Source organism: Heptranchias perlo, chromosome 10 (genome assembly GCF_035084215.1).
Source record: "Heptranchias perlo isolate sHepPer1 chromosome 10, sHepPer1.hap1, whole genome shotgun sequence".
Taxonomy (NCBI): Eukaryota; Metazoa; Chordata; class Chondrichthyes; order Hexanchiformes; family Hexanchidae; genus Heptranchias; species Heptranchias perlo.
The window spans coordinates 23047167-23066460 of NC_090334.1; the positions used below are offsets into that span (position 1 = coordinate 23047167).

Consider the following 19294-nt stretch of genomic DNA (forward strand, 5'->3'; position numbering starts at 1 on the left):
CACGCGCCCCTCACGAATGGCACTGTCAGAGGCCTGTTCGCCTCCTCTCAAAGCCTTGGTGGAACATAAGAACAGGAATAGGCCATTCAGCCCCTCAGACCTGTTCTGCCATTCTATTAGATCATGGCTGTCCTGTATCTCAACTGCATTTACCTGCCTTTGATACCCTTAATACCCTTACCGAACAAAAATCTATCAATCTCAGTTTTGAATTTTTCAATTAATCTAACCGCAACAGTTTTCTGGGGGAGAGAGTTCCAGATTTCCACTACCCTTTGTGTGAAGAAGTGCTTCCCGACATCACTTCTGAACGGCCGAGCTCTCAGGTTAAGGTTATGCCCTATTGCTCTGGACTCCCCTACCAGAGGAAATAGTTTGTCTCTATCTAACCGTTCAAATCCTTTAAACACCATAATTAGATCACCCCTTAATCTTCTATACTCAAGGGAATACAAGCCTAATCTGTGCAACCTGTCTTCATAATTTAACCCTTTTTGCCCCACTATCACTCTGATGGTGCATGGCAACTGAGATCCTGAAGAAAGGAACATCTATTAATATCCTTCATTCATTTTACAGTTTATACTCAGCAGAAAACTCCAAATGCAAAACTGGAAACTCTACTTCTGATTAAGATGCTATGCAAATAAAATTAATTTATTGCCTGAGGTGCTCAGATTGATGCTTCACAAGCCTGGCACTCAATCCAACAAGAAATGAGCTACATTTGAAGTACCCTAGCTGAAATAATTTTAGTGCTTTAAATTGCAATCAAACTCTATTCCAAGGTGGAGACCCCCAGGTTTATTCTGGAACACCCAATCTCGAATTATGTGTTGAAATGCAACTTTCCCAGGTCAAGTTTAATTTTATTATAATATGTTTGAAATAAACCTGTTGATAGAGATATCACAAATACATACAGATGGAGTGAAACATTGGGAACCATACACAGATGTTCCAAATCCCACGTGTGATAGCATCACATTCCTGGTAATGAAATGCTGTGTGAACACAGCAGTCTCATTGGAAAATGAGGCATCAACACAGCATTGAATGTAGGTGGAATAATTGACCAGTGACTGTTTAGCTCAAGCAGCTGGAATATTGATGAGTTGAATGTACTGGCTTAATGAACATATTAACGCTCCCTGAGACTATCGGGCTGAGTGAATGAATCTGATCTGCCACTGAATGCTTATTAGTCGCGGGACAAACATAAGGGTTGCGTGATGGTGGTAATGTACTCATCCACAGGAGTAGGAGTGGGGAGTTGGTGCCTGACCAGGAAGTCACTGGAGACATCAAATCTGGTAACTCAGATCCCTGCAGGCACAAGTGAGTTATAGGCCCTGTTGTTCGGACAATTTATCCCAGTAAACCAACATTAGATGTGCACTGTATTGATAACAGGTCATGATTTAAATTGCCAGTTTTTCTACATCTGTGCTTTTCATGAAAAAATACAAATAGATTTGCTCGAGGAGCTGTGTTTCAGTCCTCTGGTGCACAGTGAAGTTGTTTGAGGAGCTGTGTTTCAGTCCTCTGGCGTGCAGTGAAGCTGTTTGAGGAGCTGTGTTTCAATCCTCTGGCATGCAGTGAAGTTGTTTGAGGAGCTGTGTTTCAGTCCTCTGGTGCACAGTGAAGTTGTTTGAGGAGCTGTGTTTCAGTCCTCTGGCGTGCAGTGAAGTTGTTTGAGGAGCTGTGTTTCAGTCCTCTGGCATGCAGTGAAGCTGTTTGAGGAGCTGTGTTTCAATCCTCTGGTGCGCAGTGAAGTTGTTTGAGGAGCTGTGTTTCAATCCTCTGGTGCGCAGTGAAGTTGTTTGAGGAGCTGTGTTTCAGTCCTCTGGCGTGCAGTGAAGTTGTTTGAGGAGCTGTGTTTCAGTCCTCTGGCATGCAGTGAAGCTGTTTGAGGAGCTGTGTTTCAGTCCTCTGGTGCACAGTGAAGCTGTTTGAGGAGCTGTGTTTCAGTCCTCTGGTGCACAGTGAAGTTGTTTGAGGAGCTGTGTTTCAGTCCTCTGGCGTGCAGTGAAGTTGTTTGAGGAGCTGTGTTTCAATCCTCTGGCATGCAGTGAAGCTGTTTGAGGAGCTGTGTTTCAATCCTCTGGTGCACAGTGAAGCTGTTTGAGGAGCTGTGTTTCAGTCCTCTGGCGTGCAGTGAAGTTGTTTGAGGAGCTGTGTTTCAGTCCTCTGGTGCACAGTGAAGTTGTTTGAGGAGCTGTGTTTCAGTCCTCTGGCATGCAGTGAAGTTGTTTGAGGAGCTGTGTTTCAGTCCTCTGGTGCACAGTGAAGTTGTTTGAGGAGCTGTGTTTCAGTCCTCTGGCGTGCAGTGAAGTTGTTTGAGGAGCTGTGTTTCAATCCTCTGGCATGCAGTGAAGCTGTTTGAGGAGCTGTGTTTCAATCCTCTGGTGCACAGTGAAGTTGTTTGAGGAGCTGTGTTTCAGTCCTCTGGCATGCAGTGAAGTTGTTTGAGGAGCTGTGTTTCAGTCCTCTGGCGTGCAGTGAAGCTGTTTGAGGAGCTGTGTTTCAGTCCTCTGGTGCACAGTGAAGTTGTTTGAGGAGCTGTGTTTAGCTTCTCAGGCGTGCAGTGAAATTGCTTGGAACCGGTCAAGAGTGGTATAAAAATCATCCAACACTACTGTATTCTTTTTATATCATCATCTTTTGGTACTGACTCTAAGGTCAAAATTGGTGAATTGAGTGTTTTTCCCAAGACAATTCATTGTGTAGATACAGAGAACAGCACCACTCAGTTGGTCATGTGTTCATGTCACTATGTCACTTCTAGTTGGCACAAGAAGTCTATTTTTATATTCGTTGATATAACACTCAGATTAAAAATCTGAAAACTATATTTCAAATCCTGTGTGACTGTGTATTTGTTAATATGCAGGCTTACTGCAGCTGCCAGGATTGGCACTATTCCATTGCCGTTTATAGAGCAGGCTGCTGCAGAATATCAGCTTGTCCAAAATCTCCAGTCCTGTAATTATTTTGTGTTTTCTTTGTATTTCTACTGAAGCCTTTGCAAGACTAGATTAGCGTGCCTGTGGGGGGAAGGAATCAGGGTGATTCTGTATATTGACCAGTGATGAGGTGGTTTTGATTCAGGAAGTCTTGTTGGTTCAGTAAACGAAGCTGGGTATTGGGCCAGATCTAGTAAAAGGCTTGTGTCGTGTGGGACTGGACCAAGAAATGGAGCAGCTGCTTTCGAAGGGACTTATCCATGGAAGCCATCTGCTGCTGTTGAGGATCTGGCCCTGGGGGTAAACTACTGCTGTGAGAGACCTACTACGCCAGTGAGTGGCTTCACGTCTCCCAGAACGTCTGTTTGTGTGGACTGTTTCGAGAGAGATGGCCAACTCAGTGCCAACTGTGCTGAATTTGAGAGCACTTCTCAGCTGTATGCTCCAGTTCCACAGGGGCCTGGGTTGAGATGGCCGAAACTCAGCTCACTTAAGGACCTTGACAGCCATCTGACAGAGATTTATCTCCCATCTGTCTGTGCTGGATTTGTACAAACACTAATTACAGTATGTTCCTGTATTGAAGAGTCTCTAAATTAGCCAATTCATCACATCAGTTAGTAAAAGGAATAATAGAAGTCAACTATAGACGTGTGGAGGCTATAATAAATGCAGTGAAAAGCAAATTGCTGAAAGGGGTGTTGGAATTTAGTTTTTCTTTTCTTTCACATGAAGATTGAACACCAAAAAAAAAACGTACCTCTAGAAATACACAGTAAAAGGTGCTTACTTCTCCATTCATTGTCATTGTGCTGCAGGCTGTGTGGGAGTTTCTATATTTTTAACATTAGTTAGTTTTATTATTATGAGATGTTCATATCTTCATTAAAACTTTCATTACAAAGAAGGCAATGGAGTTTGTGCTGATGAATAATACACCTGGCTTTATGAGGGACCAAGGTGGATCTCATGTGAGTTACTCGACCTTCATTCAGGGACTGCCATCAGGAGATCTTTGGCCATGACCATCAAAGTCAGTTATAAAGCTGTGAAATAGGCCGGAGTTAGAAATTGTGGACCCCAACTGACATATTGGGGGGAATTTTATCCCCTCAAGGACGGGTGGGTTGGGGCGGGTGGGAGGTAAAAATTTTAAATTTCTCAAACCCGCCTCCAAACCGCCCACTTCCAGGTTTAACGGAGGCTGGTCGGGGAGGGCGGGACAGTCAGCAAAATCTTTTAAGAAGGCTGCGTGTCACCATTTTACCTAAATTTTATTTGATAATCCGTGGAGGCCAAGTTTCCCAGGCCGCAGGAATCCCGGCAGGTGAAAGGAGGCAAGAACGGCCAGATCCATGAGGTGAGTGCATTTACGTCACTGCTTGTAGGCCAGGAGCAGCTGGAGTGCTTCCCCCAGCCCCTCAGGCTCACCTCGTTACACGCCCCGTAATCAGACCTCACAACCTCCGACTGCACACCCCCCCCCCCCCCCACCCCGCGATCTCCGACTGCCCCCCCCCCGCGATCTCCGACTGCCCCCCCCCGCGATCTCCGACTGCCCCCCCCCCCCCCCGCGATCTCCGACTGCCTCCCCCGCGATCTCCGACTGCCCCCCCCCCCGCGATCTCCGACTGCCCCCCCCGCAATCTCCGACTGCCCCCCCCCGCAATCTCCGACTGCCCCCCCCGCGATCTCCGACTGCCCCCCCCCCGCGATCTCCGACTGCCCCCCCCCCGCGATCTCCGACTGCCCCCCCCCCGCGATCTCCGACTGCCCCCCCCGCGATCTCCGACTGCCCCCCCCCCGCGATCTCCGACTGCCCCCCCCGCGATCTCCGACTGCCCCCCCCGCGATCTCCGACTGCCCCCCCCGCGATCTCCGACTGCCCCCCCCGCGATCTCCGACTGCCCCCCCCGCGATCTCCGACTGCCCCCCCCAGCGATCTCCGACTGCCCCCCCCCGCGATCTCCGACTGCCCCCCCCCCGCGATCTCCGACTGCCCCCCCCGCGATCTCCGACTGCCCCCCCACCGCGATCTCCGACTGCTCACCCCCTCCCCCCGCGATCTCCCACTGCTCACCCCCACCCACCCCGCGATCTCCAACTGCTCACCCCCCCCCGCGATCTCCGACTGCTCATCCCCCCCCGCGATCTCCGACTGCTCACCACCACCCACCCCGATCTCCGACTGCTCATTCCCCCCCCCCCCCGCGATCTCCGACTGCTCACCCCCTCCCCCTCGATCTCCTACTGCTCACCCCCCACCTCGATCTCCTACTGCTCACCCCCCCCCCCCCGATCTCCTCCTGCTCACCCCCCCCCTCGATCTCCTACTGCTCACCCCCCCCCTCGATCTCCTACTGCTCACCACCCCCCCCGATCTCCTACTGCTCATCCCCCCGATCTCCTACTGCTCACCCCCCCACCCCGATCTCCTACTGCTCACCCCCCCCCCCCCCCGTAATCTCCTACTGCCCCCACCTTGCCACGCCCCTGCCCCTCCCCCCAATCTCCGAATTACCTTCCATCTACTCCCCAGCTGCACTCCCGCCCGGCAGCCAGCCAACCTGTCAATCAAGCTGGCATTATATTTAGTCGGACCTGCGTGAAACCCTTACTTCTGGGTTTCTTATCTGCAAACCCTCCCCCCCCCACCGCTGTCTTCCTGGCTCCAAGTTAATATCAGGGCCACTGTTGCAGGCAGTAACCCAGTACATGTGGCTTGGGGATTGTTGATCCTGTATTAGCAACTCTTGCTGTGTAGGTTAGAGAAGATAATTAATTCCCCAGATTCCTCACAAACCTAGCAGCCAAATGATTTCGTGAGATTTTCAAAATTGATTTTCTTAAAGCCCAGAAGTATGGTCGAGTGGATGTGTGTTTCATGATCTTACCCCATGCATATTTTTTGAATGGCTTGTTTATTTATGAGGTGGCCATTAGCTAACTTGCCCCACAGAGATACTTTGCATTACCCTTTCGGAGAGAATGGTATTGATATTGAACATCATACACTTTGCAGCATGTTTTCTTCGTCAGCTGCTTTAACTAACAGGAAGCAAGGGATGTTGAGAGGAAGAATGTATGTGACAGAAACCATCAGAAATAAGGGTCGCCTGCTGTTAACAGGTCAATGCAAAAGCACAGGATTGAACTAACAGCACCGTGTGTTACTTCTAATACAAATAAGTGAAATGAATGAATTATTCTGCATGTAGATCGATCTCTTCTATTCTGTACTCGCTGGGTCGAAAGCATGATTGACTGATGTCCTTGGCATGCCCTGTATAATTGTTCAAGAATCACTACACTCCTATTAATACACTTGACTACAGTTTCATCAAAAGGCCATAAATTGACTTTTGTTCAAGCGTAGAAACTTCCCAGTTGATAAAATGAAGTCTTAGTGCACTGAAAGGGTTCTGTCAGAAAGCTGTAAAATTGCAGCAGTTCCAATAACCACAGCACTCTCCATTACTGAAACCTGTGTACCCTTTGCTATTTCACTAATGTTGAGCACACAGCTTTAAATGGTTTATAGCACATGATTTGGATACGATGAGCTTTATAACACTTCATGCCTGACATCAACAGATAAAACTCAGCAGGTCGCAGGAGTTGAAGCAGAGCAAATTTCAATTTGAAATTCTCTCCAGCTTGTACCAACACATTATGAAGCTACAGTCCAGCAGACTGCGAGATAAAGTTGGTAACACTTTTATTAGTACATTGTGGCCTCATTATTGTGTTGCTAGTGAGAATATCCACTGAAAGCATGCAGTCGGTGTGAAACTATTAGCAACAAGATTAGTCAAGTGCTAAGATGTATTTTGAGGGCGTTTGATTATAAGTGGAAACTGAATATTTTAACCTTCATACAGTTGTAAATCTACACTTGGAATGGGATGGTTTTGGGTACCCTCTCTTTAAAGCATAACTTACCAAATAAGGCTCCTCAGACTCCACGGATCTAACAGGTCAACAGTCCATAAACTGTTAAATCTCTAACTTCTTCCAGTTCTGATGAAAGGTCATCATCCTGAAACGTTAACTCTGTTTCTCTCTCCACAGATGCTGCCTGACCAGCTGAGTGTTTCTAGCATTTTCTGTTTTTATATAAGATTTTCTTACTTCTCTGTATTTGTTGAGGTGCTAGCATGTTATTTCTGTTGCTAAGTAAACTAATGAAAATGTTCTCTGCATATATGTCAATCTGGAAAGCCACCAAAAGCTGACCATCATGTTGAAAGAAGCTGATACAGCCCCCAAAAAGCTGACATAACCCACAGAAAGCTGATAACTCAAAAAAAACTCTCAACATAGTCCTTATGACATATGCAGACAAGCAGTTAGACTAAAATTGCAGTGGGACTTGGGCCTCTTGTAGCTTCAGCTCTAAATATACCTGACATTCAATCACTTTTAGAAAGGGGGAAACTAAAAGTACACAAAGGCACAGCTTGCAACAATGTTGCATTTAGACATTCCTGGAGGGAACGTGAGTGCTGAAGCCAGTAATTTTATTTTCTACAGGGAGCTGGAGCATGCCTCCCTCCCCAGATAGTTTTGATCTTTGACATTTTATTTGGTGCATTTTCTGGCATTTTGGAACCTACTGTAATTTTGTCTTTCAAGTCAAAACTCATTTCTGATGTGGAGATGCTGGTGATTGACTGGGGTGGACAAATGTAAGGAATCTTACAACACCAGGTTATAGTCCAACAAATTTATTTTAAAATCACAAGCTTGTGACTTTAAAATAAATTTGTTGGACTATAACCCGGTGTTGTAAGATTCCTCTCATTTCTGATGGAAGAGTTACAGATATTTCAAAAGTGGAAATAAACGTAGTTGTACGAACCTCAATACAACGTCACAGAGTGAAAATAAATAGGTTAACAATCTTCATTACAAGAGGTGAAGTGTCAAATAGATGTGATGAGCGTTGACTGGCTCATCTTAAAACTTTTATTCCTCAAATTTGTGTGAAACCAACAGTTGGAGAAAGAATTACATAAACGTTTTACATAGAATGTACAGCACAGAAACAGGCCATTTGGTCCAACTGGTCTATGCCGGTGTTTATGCTCCACACGAGCCTCCTCCCACCCCTCTTCATCTAACCTACTCCGTTAATGGTAGGGCGTTGGGGAAAGTTATAGAACAAAGAGATCTGGGAGTACAGATTCTTAGCTCCTTGAAAGTGGAGTCACAGGTGGATAGGGTAGTGAAGAAGGAATTCAGCATGCTTGGTTTCATTGGTCAGAACATTGAATGCAGGAGTTGGGATGTCTTGTTGAAGTTGTACAGGGCATTGGTGAGGCCACACTTGGAGTACTGTGTACAGTTCTGGTCACCCTATTATAGAAAGGATATTATTAAACTAGAAAGAGTGCAGAAAAGATTTACTAGGATGCTACCGGGACTTGATGGTTTGACTTACAGGGAGAGGTTAGACAGACTGGGACTTTTTTCCCTGGAGAGCAGGAGGTTAAGGGGTGATCTTATCGAAGTCTATAAAATAATGAGGGGCATAGATAAGGTCGATAGTCAAAATCTTTTCCCAAAGGTAGGGGAGTCTATAACGAGGGGGCATAGATTTAAGGTGAGAGGGGAGAGATACAAAAGGGTCCAGAGGGGCAATTTTTTCACTCAAAGGGTGGTGAGTGTCTGGAACGAGCTGCCAGAGGCAGTAGTAGAGGCGGGTACAATTTTGTCTTTTAAAAAGCATTTGGACAGTTACATGGGTAAGATGGGTATGGAGGGATATGGGCCAAGTGCAGGCAATTGGGACTAGCTTAGTGGTATAAACTGGGCGACATGGACATGTTGGGCCGAAGGGCCTGTTTCCATGTTGTAACTTCTATGATTCTATAACCCTGTCAACATATCCTTTGATTCCTTTCTCCCTCAGTGGTTATCGAGCCTCCCCTGTAAGCAAGCGCGTAGTGCACATAATAACCAATATATACAGCCCGAACGCACCATTTTTTGACTAAATATCTTTATTCTGTCAAATTCAAAACCCGGCAGAGATGTTCTGACTCTAGTAGGACTCTGCAGCCTTGGGCGCTGTAAATGTGACCCTGAATTTCCAGCAGTTCTGGTTTTCCTTTGTAATAGTCGATTAATTCCCATAGAGTTCTGTGAATAATGGTGTGCACTACTTTATAAAGTACGGACACAAGATTTTGTGGAGGGGAGGGGAATCAATTCAAATGGTAAGAAGTGGTCGTAAAGATTGATTGGTTTCAACAGCTCTCTGTTTTGCCCTCCATTGATCTAAGTTCAAACTGATGACTTCCAATCCTGGTTTAGAAAGATTTTTTTTTCTTCTGATAAGCTGATCGGTGGCATGTATGTTTCCGCAATGAGAGCAAAGTTTTCTTTTGGGTAGCTGACACTATCTCATGGAAGTTAGGTCCAGAGTCTCTTAGAGTGTGCCCGTAATTGCAGGGAATTGCCTTCAAATCTTTAGAAGAACATAAAAGTATTGCAGAAAGCTGCAAGTGCCAAGAATGATTCTGGCTACTTGAGGCGGTTAGAGATAGAGATTCACAAAACTGAACTGGCCTTTCATTGAAGAAATGAAGATTGAGGGAAGGTTCTGATTCAGGTCTTGGAAGTACTGAAAGGCATGGGTAACGTATGTTGAAACAGGCTGTTATAGTTCCTATTAAGAAAAAAGCAAGAAACTGTAGCTAATGGAAATCTGAAACAAAAATAGAAAATGCTGGAAACACTCAGCAAGTCAGTCAACATCTGTGGAGGAAAACAGATGAGTTAACGCTTTCAAATGTGGACACTTCATCAGAACTGAAAGAAACTTGCATTAGTCCATTCTCTCAGCTCCCATCCGGACATCATTATCAAACCTGCTGACAAAGGGAGGATTGTTGTTGTATGACAAAACAACCTTTACCTTTCCGATGCTGAATGGCAACTTTCTGAATACTCCTATCTCGCTTGGACACACACACACACACACACACACACACACACACACACACCCTCATAGTTGCCCAACTCTGCCCAGTCTGTTTCTGCACCCGCCCCAAGATACACTAACAGGACTGTCCCGATAGACCGATCGTTTCAGCCTGCTCCTGTCCTACAAAACTAATCTCTTATATTGAATCTATTTTTTCCATTCTTATCCAGTACATACCCACCTACATCCACCTAACTGTCTCCTTTTTACTGTGGACATACAGTCCCTCAACACCTCTGTCCCTCTCCAGGACGGCCTGTGGCCCCTCTTCTTCCTCGAATAACAGCCCAACCAGTCCCCATTCACCCCCACCCTCCTTTGCCTGACTGAACTGATTCTCATCTTGAACAACTTTCCCTTCAACTCCATTCATTCCCTTCAGATAAAAGATGTCACTATGGAAACCCATATGGGTCCCAGCTATGCCTGTCTTTTTGCAGAATATGTGAACACTCTTTGTTCCAGTCCTACTCAGGTCCCCTCCCTGACTTTTTTTTCCCATTACTGTGTCAATCCTTCCTGCTTTCGTTCTGATCTAGAGAATTTCATGAAGGATGCTTCAAATTTCCACCATCTTTACGTAGTCTGCCTCTGACTCTTCTCTTCCTGGACTCTCCTCTCTCTTTCTCTGGGGATAGGCTTTCTACTGATATCTATTACAGGCCCACCATCTCCCACAATTATTTGAATTGTATTTCTTCCCACCCTACGATCTGTAAGGACTCCATTCCTTTCACTCACTTTCTCCAACTCTCTCACATCTGCTCCCTGTCACTTGCCACTAAAATTCCCCATCATTCCCACACGGAATGTCTCTGACTGTTTTTCATCTTCACTGCTGGGTAGCAGCAGGGTGGTAGGACATTGATGATTGTGGTGCAGCACTTAGCGCTCTGTTCCCATGCAGTTCTGGCCACCGCCATCGTTAGCCCAAGTAACTCAGGGCCCTATGATGTCAATAGGACCCCGATTAAATTTTGAAGTGACAATGAGGGGAGGCTGCGCCATGTATGATCTGTCCATTGATGGATGGTATTGAGCGGCTTAACCAATGGTGCTTAAAGAGACCACTGGAGGCCGTTCCAAAAACCTCATCGGTAAGTTTTTTAATGATTTCTGTGAGGCCTGGAGCAGAATTAGTACTCCTCCTGACTTCACAAAATTTGACCTCCCCTGGGATCCCCTCACCCTCCCTTTAACTAATCACAACAGGCTTGGCTCTGCAGAGGAGCCACCAGATTTCCTACTTTCAGCGAGCTGCTTTTCGGCGCTGGCAGTTCGCCAATTCTGTTCAAATGAGGCCTGACCATGGGAAATTACCACGATTCCAATGAAACTAGAGATGGGAACTTTTTCTACATACCAGTAGATGTGTAGAATAGGCAGGCAGTAGAGCCAGTTATTATAGTGTTATAATGGCCTTTGAGTAAGCCCTGGAAGAGAGTCTCTTGGAAACAGGACTGAAAGTTAGAACGATGTGTACAGACGCAGATGATCAAATACTCCATGGAACACCATGGTTCCGTCGTGCTGCGACACCAGAAATGTCATCTGTTGAATGTGGCCGTAGGGGTTGAATAATGCATCTTGTAATAGTCAAGTGATATCCCAGAGCTTTGCTAAATTAGCTTGGGAGCTCATGGGGAAACTTGGGAGTATTAATTGTAATTTTTCACCTCTCAGCCGATTAACTAAGTTGGGTAATGTCCAGAACAAGTCAATGGTCTGTGGAAGTAGTGGGTTCATTATACCAAATGACATTACCGTATATGATATTTTCTTCTCATGACAGCATTTCATATTCTGAAATGTCCCACTAAAAACAAATATCTCTGAATGGTACTATCTACACTGATGATTTTACATTGCAATCTGGAACCTAATTTCATTTGTTGATGTATTTTAATTAAGTATAATTCCAAGCCTCATAACCACTAAATGTAGTTAAAAATGCATACGGTGGAGTTCCTTTTCTTTTTTTTCCCTCCTGTTTCTTCTTTACTCCCCCCCTCCCCCAATGAATTAATCTATCATATCATGGCATCAATGCTACAAACATACAACCATATGTCTATACGTGTTGCTCATTTTCCCTGAAACACGAATTCTGTGTCTGACGATGATACAAGTATCTTAAAGAAGAGCTTGATGACACAGTGTATTGAAGCCTTGTATACTGCGACAGATAGAGCAAGATCCGGGAATACCCCATGGAGGGAAAAATCAGATGACTTTAAAATTCTGCACCTGCCTGCCCTCTCATCTGTGTACACCAGTAGAGTCTGATCAAATGCAAGACCTGCTAACCACAAAAGGGTTGGGCTGATAAGTGGCAAGTAACATTCACGGCACACAAGTGCCAGGCAATGACCATCTCCAACAAGAGAGAACCTAACCACCTTCCGTTGACATTTAGTGGCATTACTATTGCTGAGTCCCCCACATCAACATCCGGGGAGTCGACATCGACCAGAAATTCAACTTGATTCACCTCATAAATGCCATGGCTATTGGAGCAGATCAGAGGCTGGCTATTCTGCAGCAAGTGGCTCACCTCTTTGATTCCCCAAATCCTCTTCACCACCTACAAAGCACAAGTCAGCAGTGTGATGGAATACTCTCCACTTGAATGGATGGGTGCAGCTGCAACAGCACTCAAGAAGCTTAACACCATCCAGGACAATGCTGTCTGCTTGATTGGCATTTTAGCCTCTAGTCTAAACATCCACTCCCTCCACCGCTGGCGCACAGTGGCTGCACTGTATACTATCTACTGGATGCACTGCAGTAACTCGCCAAGGCTTCTTCGGCACCACCTCCCAAATTCGCAACCTCCACCACCTAGAAGGACAAGGGCAGCAGGTGCGTGGGAATATCAGTACCCCCAAGTTTCCCTCCAAGTCACACACCATCCTGACTTGAACGTATATCGCCATTCCTTCATCATCGCTGAACCAGCGTCCTGGAACTCCTAACAGCATTGTGGGAGCACCTTCACCACACAGACTGCAGCGGTTCAAGAAGGCAGCCCACCAACACCTGCTCAAGGGCAACTAGGAATGGGCAGTAAATGCTGGCAATGCCAGCGACACCCACATGCCACGAATGAATAAAAAAAAACAGAACCGTAATAGGAAGGCAAGGATATGGCAGGGCTGATTGCAATGATGTTCATTAGCTGCTGCGGCAAATTCAATCATAAGATTCCTCAGCGTCTCGATTGGCAAAAATTCCGAATTTAGAGCCCCCTACCGCTTGTTTACTTCTTTAAGCTTGCGATGTTAATTGTGGCAACTGAGAATGAAGTCATCCTTTTCCATCTCTTTTTCTGCCCCTGTCTGCCAATATAAACAAGGCATTAAAAAGTGGACAGGGAGAAATAGTGAAATGTGTTCTGAGTTTTGCAAGTTTCCTGGGAAATTCAGTTGTCAGAGGGCTAAAGATTTAATAAAAGGCAGTGCTGAAGTGTGGCTTCCTGTTGCACATGACATAATACAGAGAACTGGTAGCTACGGCACTGAATACTACACAAACTTCAAAGCCTTCGCAACTGTGGGGGTCTGTCGGGAACAAATTGTTCTTATTCTAAAGGTTTCTAATGGACTGGCCTTTTCTCAATGACTGAGAACATGTCAGACCTGTGCTGGAGGGATGTGCTGTGCTAAGTACTGAAAGCTTCTATTTCTGAATAATTTTGTGTCTCTTCCGAGAGATGGTCAGAAATTTTGTTACTCAAACTTTTTAATGTGTAAATGGCACGAGAAATCTGCCTCATCAAAGGCTGGTGTTTATGGGAGAAGGTTTGGATACTGTAAAGAAATATTTCGAAAACAGTATTATTCCTCCTTTTGTGCACTTTCTAAATTGTAAATGCACAATGCAAAGACATAGTTTGTGTCATCAAAAAATCACAGTGCTCAATGAAGGATGTAAAATTACAAAGGCTTACAATAGGTTTTTCCCTCTCCATTAGAATGATGCCACTTTAAGGCCAATCATTGTGCAAGATCAGATACCTGAGTACTGGTGAATCATTTATTGTTTTGTTGAAAAGATATAAAGCCAACGTTTTGTGATTTGTAATAAACAGGAGCTCTTAACTAATATCATCTAATAAGATTCACTAGCAATCTGAAAGAAGAAAAAAAAATATTCTGAAGGCATGCTGTTGAGCAAGAGAAGAGGAATCTTTACATCTAACCCCTGATGAATGCATGTGATTGATAATAGCACTGGGTACAAATCTGTTGTGGAGATGTGTCTGTTGTTTGCCTGTATCTCTTTAGTCAACCAGAGTTGAGCAAGGCAGAAAGTCAGATGGAGGGGAAAGGAAAGAGATATTTATTAAAAATGTGCAGAAGTATAGAGGAAAAGAATGTACGCTGTTTCTAAAAGCAACAGTTCAAAGAATCATAGTGATACAGCAAGGAGGGACTGGACGTGTGAGACAGAGACTTTTATGCTTTTAATGTTTACCCATTTATATGAAAGCTGGTTATCTTAACTTGTTTGTCAAAACATCAATCATATTATCAAAAAGAAACCAATGGAACCAAGATCCAAGGCTGTGTTTAAGAAGCCCAGAATTAAAAGCTGAATCCTGCGCTGTGAATTCTCTTATTCAATTGGCAGTACTTTGTCCTCACATTTTGCTCTCTTAAAGAAAGGCAACAGCGAACCATCTGAAATACTATGATGTCATCATCTCTGACAGCAACTTAGTTTACCAGAGAAGCTTTCTTAAAAAAATGCCGAGGATGAAAGAAAGAACTTGCATTTATATAGTCCCTTCTGCAACCTCAGGATGTCCCAAAGTGCTTCACAGTCAATTAATTACTTTTGAAGTGTAGTCACTGTTGTAATGTAAGGAAACACAGCAGCCAATTTGCACACAACAAGATCCCACATCAGTGATGAAATAAATGACCAATTAAACTGTTTTAGTTGTGTTTGTTGAGGGATAAATGTTCGCCAGGATACCGGGAGAACTCCCCTGCTCTAATTCGAAAAGTGAGGGCAGACGAGACCTCAGTTTAATGTCTCACCCAAAAGATGGCATCTCCAACAGTGCAGCATTCCAGCAGTACTGTTTTGGAGTGCCAGCTGAGGTAATGTGTTTAAAATGTACTAAGAATCCGGAAAGTAGGACTAAATTAACTTGAAAGCTGCTGCATAAAACATGATTTTTGGAATAAATATTTTAAAAAGATACACTTCTGTAATGTTTGTTTCTGCTGAATTTAAATCTATACTATTTTGACCAACCAAGACAGCTGGGAATGAAGTCATCTCTCTCCTCAGTCTTTGAGGGTGCCACATGAAATGAATTTGGCCAAACTCAATTCTGTTCCCAGAAGCAAAAGGTGGACAGTAGAGAATTACCTGCCCCTGGCACTAAAATAATCTTTCTCTTACTGAGTGGCCACAAGGATGGCTGACGTTGGAAATCGGAACAGACAGTGTGCAGTTGAGGATGTTTCCTGACGTTGGGGGCTAAAATGTAGAACAATAAAAGGGCATTTAGTTCATCGAGTACATTCGTTCCACAAGCCATATGTACAATTTGCCCTATCATGGATCCTACCCAACCCATTTAGGCTTGAAATTATGTTGTTCAAATGCTAGCATACAATACTTTAATTGGGTAATGCCTCCAAGTAAAATAGCAAAGGGATTACTGAGGAACGTAATAAATCTTCCTGTGCTAATATTTGCACATGGTAATATCAAAGACTTACTCTCCTGAGGGCAACAAACAGCCTCAACTAAAACCTCTGAAAAGATAAAACACTGTGAATTTTGTCCCCAATTCCTAGGGGGCATCAAATGAAATTTCAGCATATTAATCTCACTTTACAAACTCACACTTAGAACTTGGACCAGTTGCAGTTCACAAGTGACTCATCTGTTATCCATTGCATTTCATCAACTATTTCACCGTCTGTGTCTATCCTCGTCACTTTCACTCAGACATTTATCTGACTTGTTTTAAAGGAGTAAATTGATAAAGAACTAATGGCTTTTGCTGAGAAGTCTATTTCGCACACCTTTTATGTGGAGAAAAAAGTGTTCTCATCCCTGGTCTCACTGGAGGCAGGGGGAGAATCACTGCAGGTCTGGTTCTGGAGCAACTGAGAATCCTCGGTGCTGACGGTGTGTACAGAAAGTAGAAAGTGTTGCATTTCCCAGCATTGACATCCCCCCTTTGACAAGCACAAAACTAACCAACTCAGAAAGCAGACCTTCTGTGGCGTTGCTGATGGTGGTTTATGACAATTGGAGTGTTACATCAGGTAATGCCACTGCTATACTGTGACTGAATAAATCAAGTCAACAAATTGTGACAAGGGAAAGTCAGGCAGAAGGTGTTATGGAAAGTTAGTGTGTCACTTAGAGTAATTGTTCACTAGATACAAGATGTCAGCAAATTACTAGTTGACGTCCTGTGATGTTGTACATGGGCAGTCAAGATCCAGTGTAGTCTTCAGTTAGACCAGAGTTTAGAGGGCAGAGGATAATTGATCCGGCTGCACAGACATAATCCAGCCACTATTTTAAAGTCATACGTTCTGTCATTATTTTTAACATACTTTTATTTTATATTAATAGATCACCTTTGGTATTGATCACTGAGTTGAATTTGCTGTTTTATAACAATAGGGGTGTTTATGCCGTGTAGGAGATAACCTCAGGGCCTTTGATTTACAGTGAATGAATAAGTTAAATCATGTCACATTCAATTGACTTCAATGGGAAGGAAAATCAGGCAGTATGTAGAAAGGGCAGCCGATCTGATATCGTCCGTTTTACAACGAAAACTAAAATTATCCCCATCTGAGATAATTCCACTACCTAATACTGATGGACTCAGTCATTCCTCTTGGAGAGTTCCCCTGTTAGACTATCAGGATTCATTGAGGTAAACTATTTTAAAAAAACATAAGGTTAAAGGCTGACCTTAAATGAGAGTGTATTTTTCATTTTGATTTTAAAAATGTAGAATTTATGCTTTATCCATCAGTTTATTTATGAATGAACGGCTTTAATCTCTCATTCCAATTTACTAGGATTTGATATTCTGGGCCTGCACTGGCCTCAGTAGCATTTCCTTTGTGAAGCCTCTTCCCAGTTGGTGTCAATGCACTTTCTGTTATTTTTATCATGATGAAGTCCATGTTGATTTATATAATAAAAAGAGCAACTTTGGAATTCTGTTTCCTTAACAACTGACCTAGATCTGTAATATTAAATTGTTAACATTTCACCCAATCGGGACGGTAAAGCATTTGTTTTAAAAATTACCATAATGTATTGAGAAGTTTTCTCAAATAATAGATTTCTCGCCCTCCCAGTTTTTGCATAATCTCTATGCTCCTACCTCAGGGAAAGTTGCTTAACGGTTTGCCCCATTAGTAGTTAACAAACCAAGTTGATTGAAATGCACCAAATTAGAAAGATTTAAACTAACATATACACCTGTCTAACAGCATCCTACATCCTGAAGCTTCTTTATGAATTTATTTCTGCAGCCAGACCCAGATCCGACTCAACGGGTCCATGTTTATAGTTGGTGCATGAACGGTGGTACTTTTCTTTCTTTAAATTCCTTTTCTTGGTCGAATTCAGGTACCTTAATTCACTGGTACAAAGTGCTTTGTCCTGTTACTCAGCTGAGAAATAATATTTTTTAAAAAGTGACTTGGCTCAATATACAGAACTGTTCAATCATGTCCTTTCCCACCTGCCTCTTTCTCTCTCCTGCCTTATGTCCTCCTCCTGGTTTCTGAACTCCCTCCGCCCCTCTGTCCCAATGCATATCCTCCTCGCCAAAGAGACTACATGTTCTGAACTGCCACCTCCATACCTTCCCTGCCAGTAAAATGGTGCGTTTTGGATTTCTGTATTCTGGCTCCACTGGAATTTCTTTGTAACGGGCAGTGTGTAATTTCCAAAAAGAACTTTGGTGTTTTATTTGAAAGGTCGAGATCCTGCACCAACAAGCTGCGGGAGTTCATGCCAAATACTCATCCTTGTTTTCAAATCTCACACGGCCTCGCCCCTCCCTACCTCTGTAACTGATTCCAGCCCTACAACCCTCCAAGATCTCTTTCTGACCTGTTGGGCATCCCCGATTTTCATCGCTCCACCATTGGCGGCCGTGCCTCCAGCTGCCGAGACCCTAAGCTCTGGAATTCCCTCCCTAAACTTCTACTCCTTTAAGATGCTTCTTAAAACCTACCTCTTTGACCCAGCTTTTAGTCACCTGTCCTAATATCTCCTGATGTGGCTTGGTGTCAAATTTTGTTTGATAACGCTCCTGTGAAGTGCCTTGGGATGTTTTACAACTTCAGAGGCGTTATATGAATGCAAGCTGTTGTTGAATATGTGTAGGGAACCCGTGCGCTCGATAAGAGGAAGTTGCACTGCAAAATTTGTTTAATCCTGAATTATAACCGTTAAATTGCTCCTTTTCCATTTCGATTCACAGAACCCCAAGGACTGCAGCAAAGCCAAGAAGTTGGTTTGTAACATCAACAAGGGGTGTGGTTACGGATGTCAGCTGCATCATGTTGTCTACTGCTTCATGATTGCGTACGGTACCCAGCGCACTCTCATCCTGGAGTCTCAGAACTGGCGTTACTCCACTGGTGGCTGGGAGACGGTCTTTAAACCAGTTAGTGAAACCTGCACAGACAGATCTGGCACCAGCTCCGGCCATTGGTCAGGTAAGAAGCACTAACCGGCAATGGCATGGCCTTTCCTCCTGGTTAAACAGTGAGTGAGTGGTTCATGTTTGGAGCCACCAGCAGTGAGTGATAGCAGAAGAATATCTCAACATATAAACCTCTTTCACTTGTAGACATTGAGCTCATATTTCACACCATGGTTCAGACAGGACTGCAGGTTTATAGATGCTTGGGAGAAGATACCTCCCATCCAGTCTTTCCAAGAAAATATAAGTGTGACTTCACCAAATCACACACTGTTTGCCCTCTGCCAATGACGGTCTGAAACCATCCAGCAGCCTGGCATTACCTCCCTGCCTGATCATCCCTCTCTCCCTGCAGAGGTACCTCTGAGCCCCTCGTCACCTCCCCCGTGCCTTGTCTAGTCAGGAACTCACGGTGGGGAGAATTATTGGAGTAAACTCACATCATGCTGTCACCAGACAATTTGTGGGTGAAATGTTTTATTTAATGTATTTTTGAAATGAATATTGCTAATGTCAAGAACATATTCTGATCTTTCCACTATGTGTAATTAGCTTTTGATCATTGCAGTACCTGTCACAGATCATGGTACCTCAGTTACTAGGTGGCTGAAGCACAACTGTAAA

The 19294-nt window shown here is 44.1% G+C and overlaps 1 protein-coding gene across 6 annotated transcripts in view; it reads left to right on the forward strand.

Moving 5' to 3' along the window:
- The window catches only part of LOC137326342 (alpha-(1,6)-fucosyltransferase), a 707679-nt gene that overhangs the window by 623363 nt on the left and 65022 nt on the right, over positions 1-19294 (forward strand). For all 6 annotated transcript variants that reach the window (XM_067991334.1, XM_067991337.1, XM_067991336.1 and 3 more), the window contains one exon: positions 18446-18683. In XM_067991334.1, coding sequence (XP_067847435.1) covers positions 18446-18683 — 238 coding nt within the window. The remainder of the gene's footprint in view (positions 1-18445; positions 18684-19294) is intronic.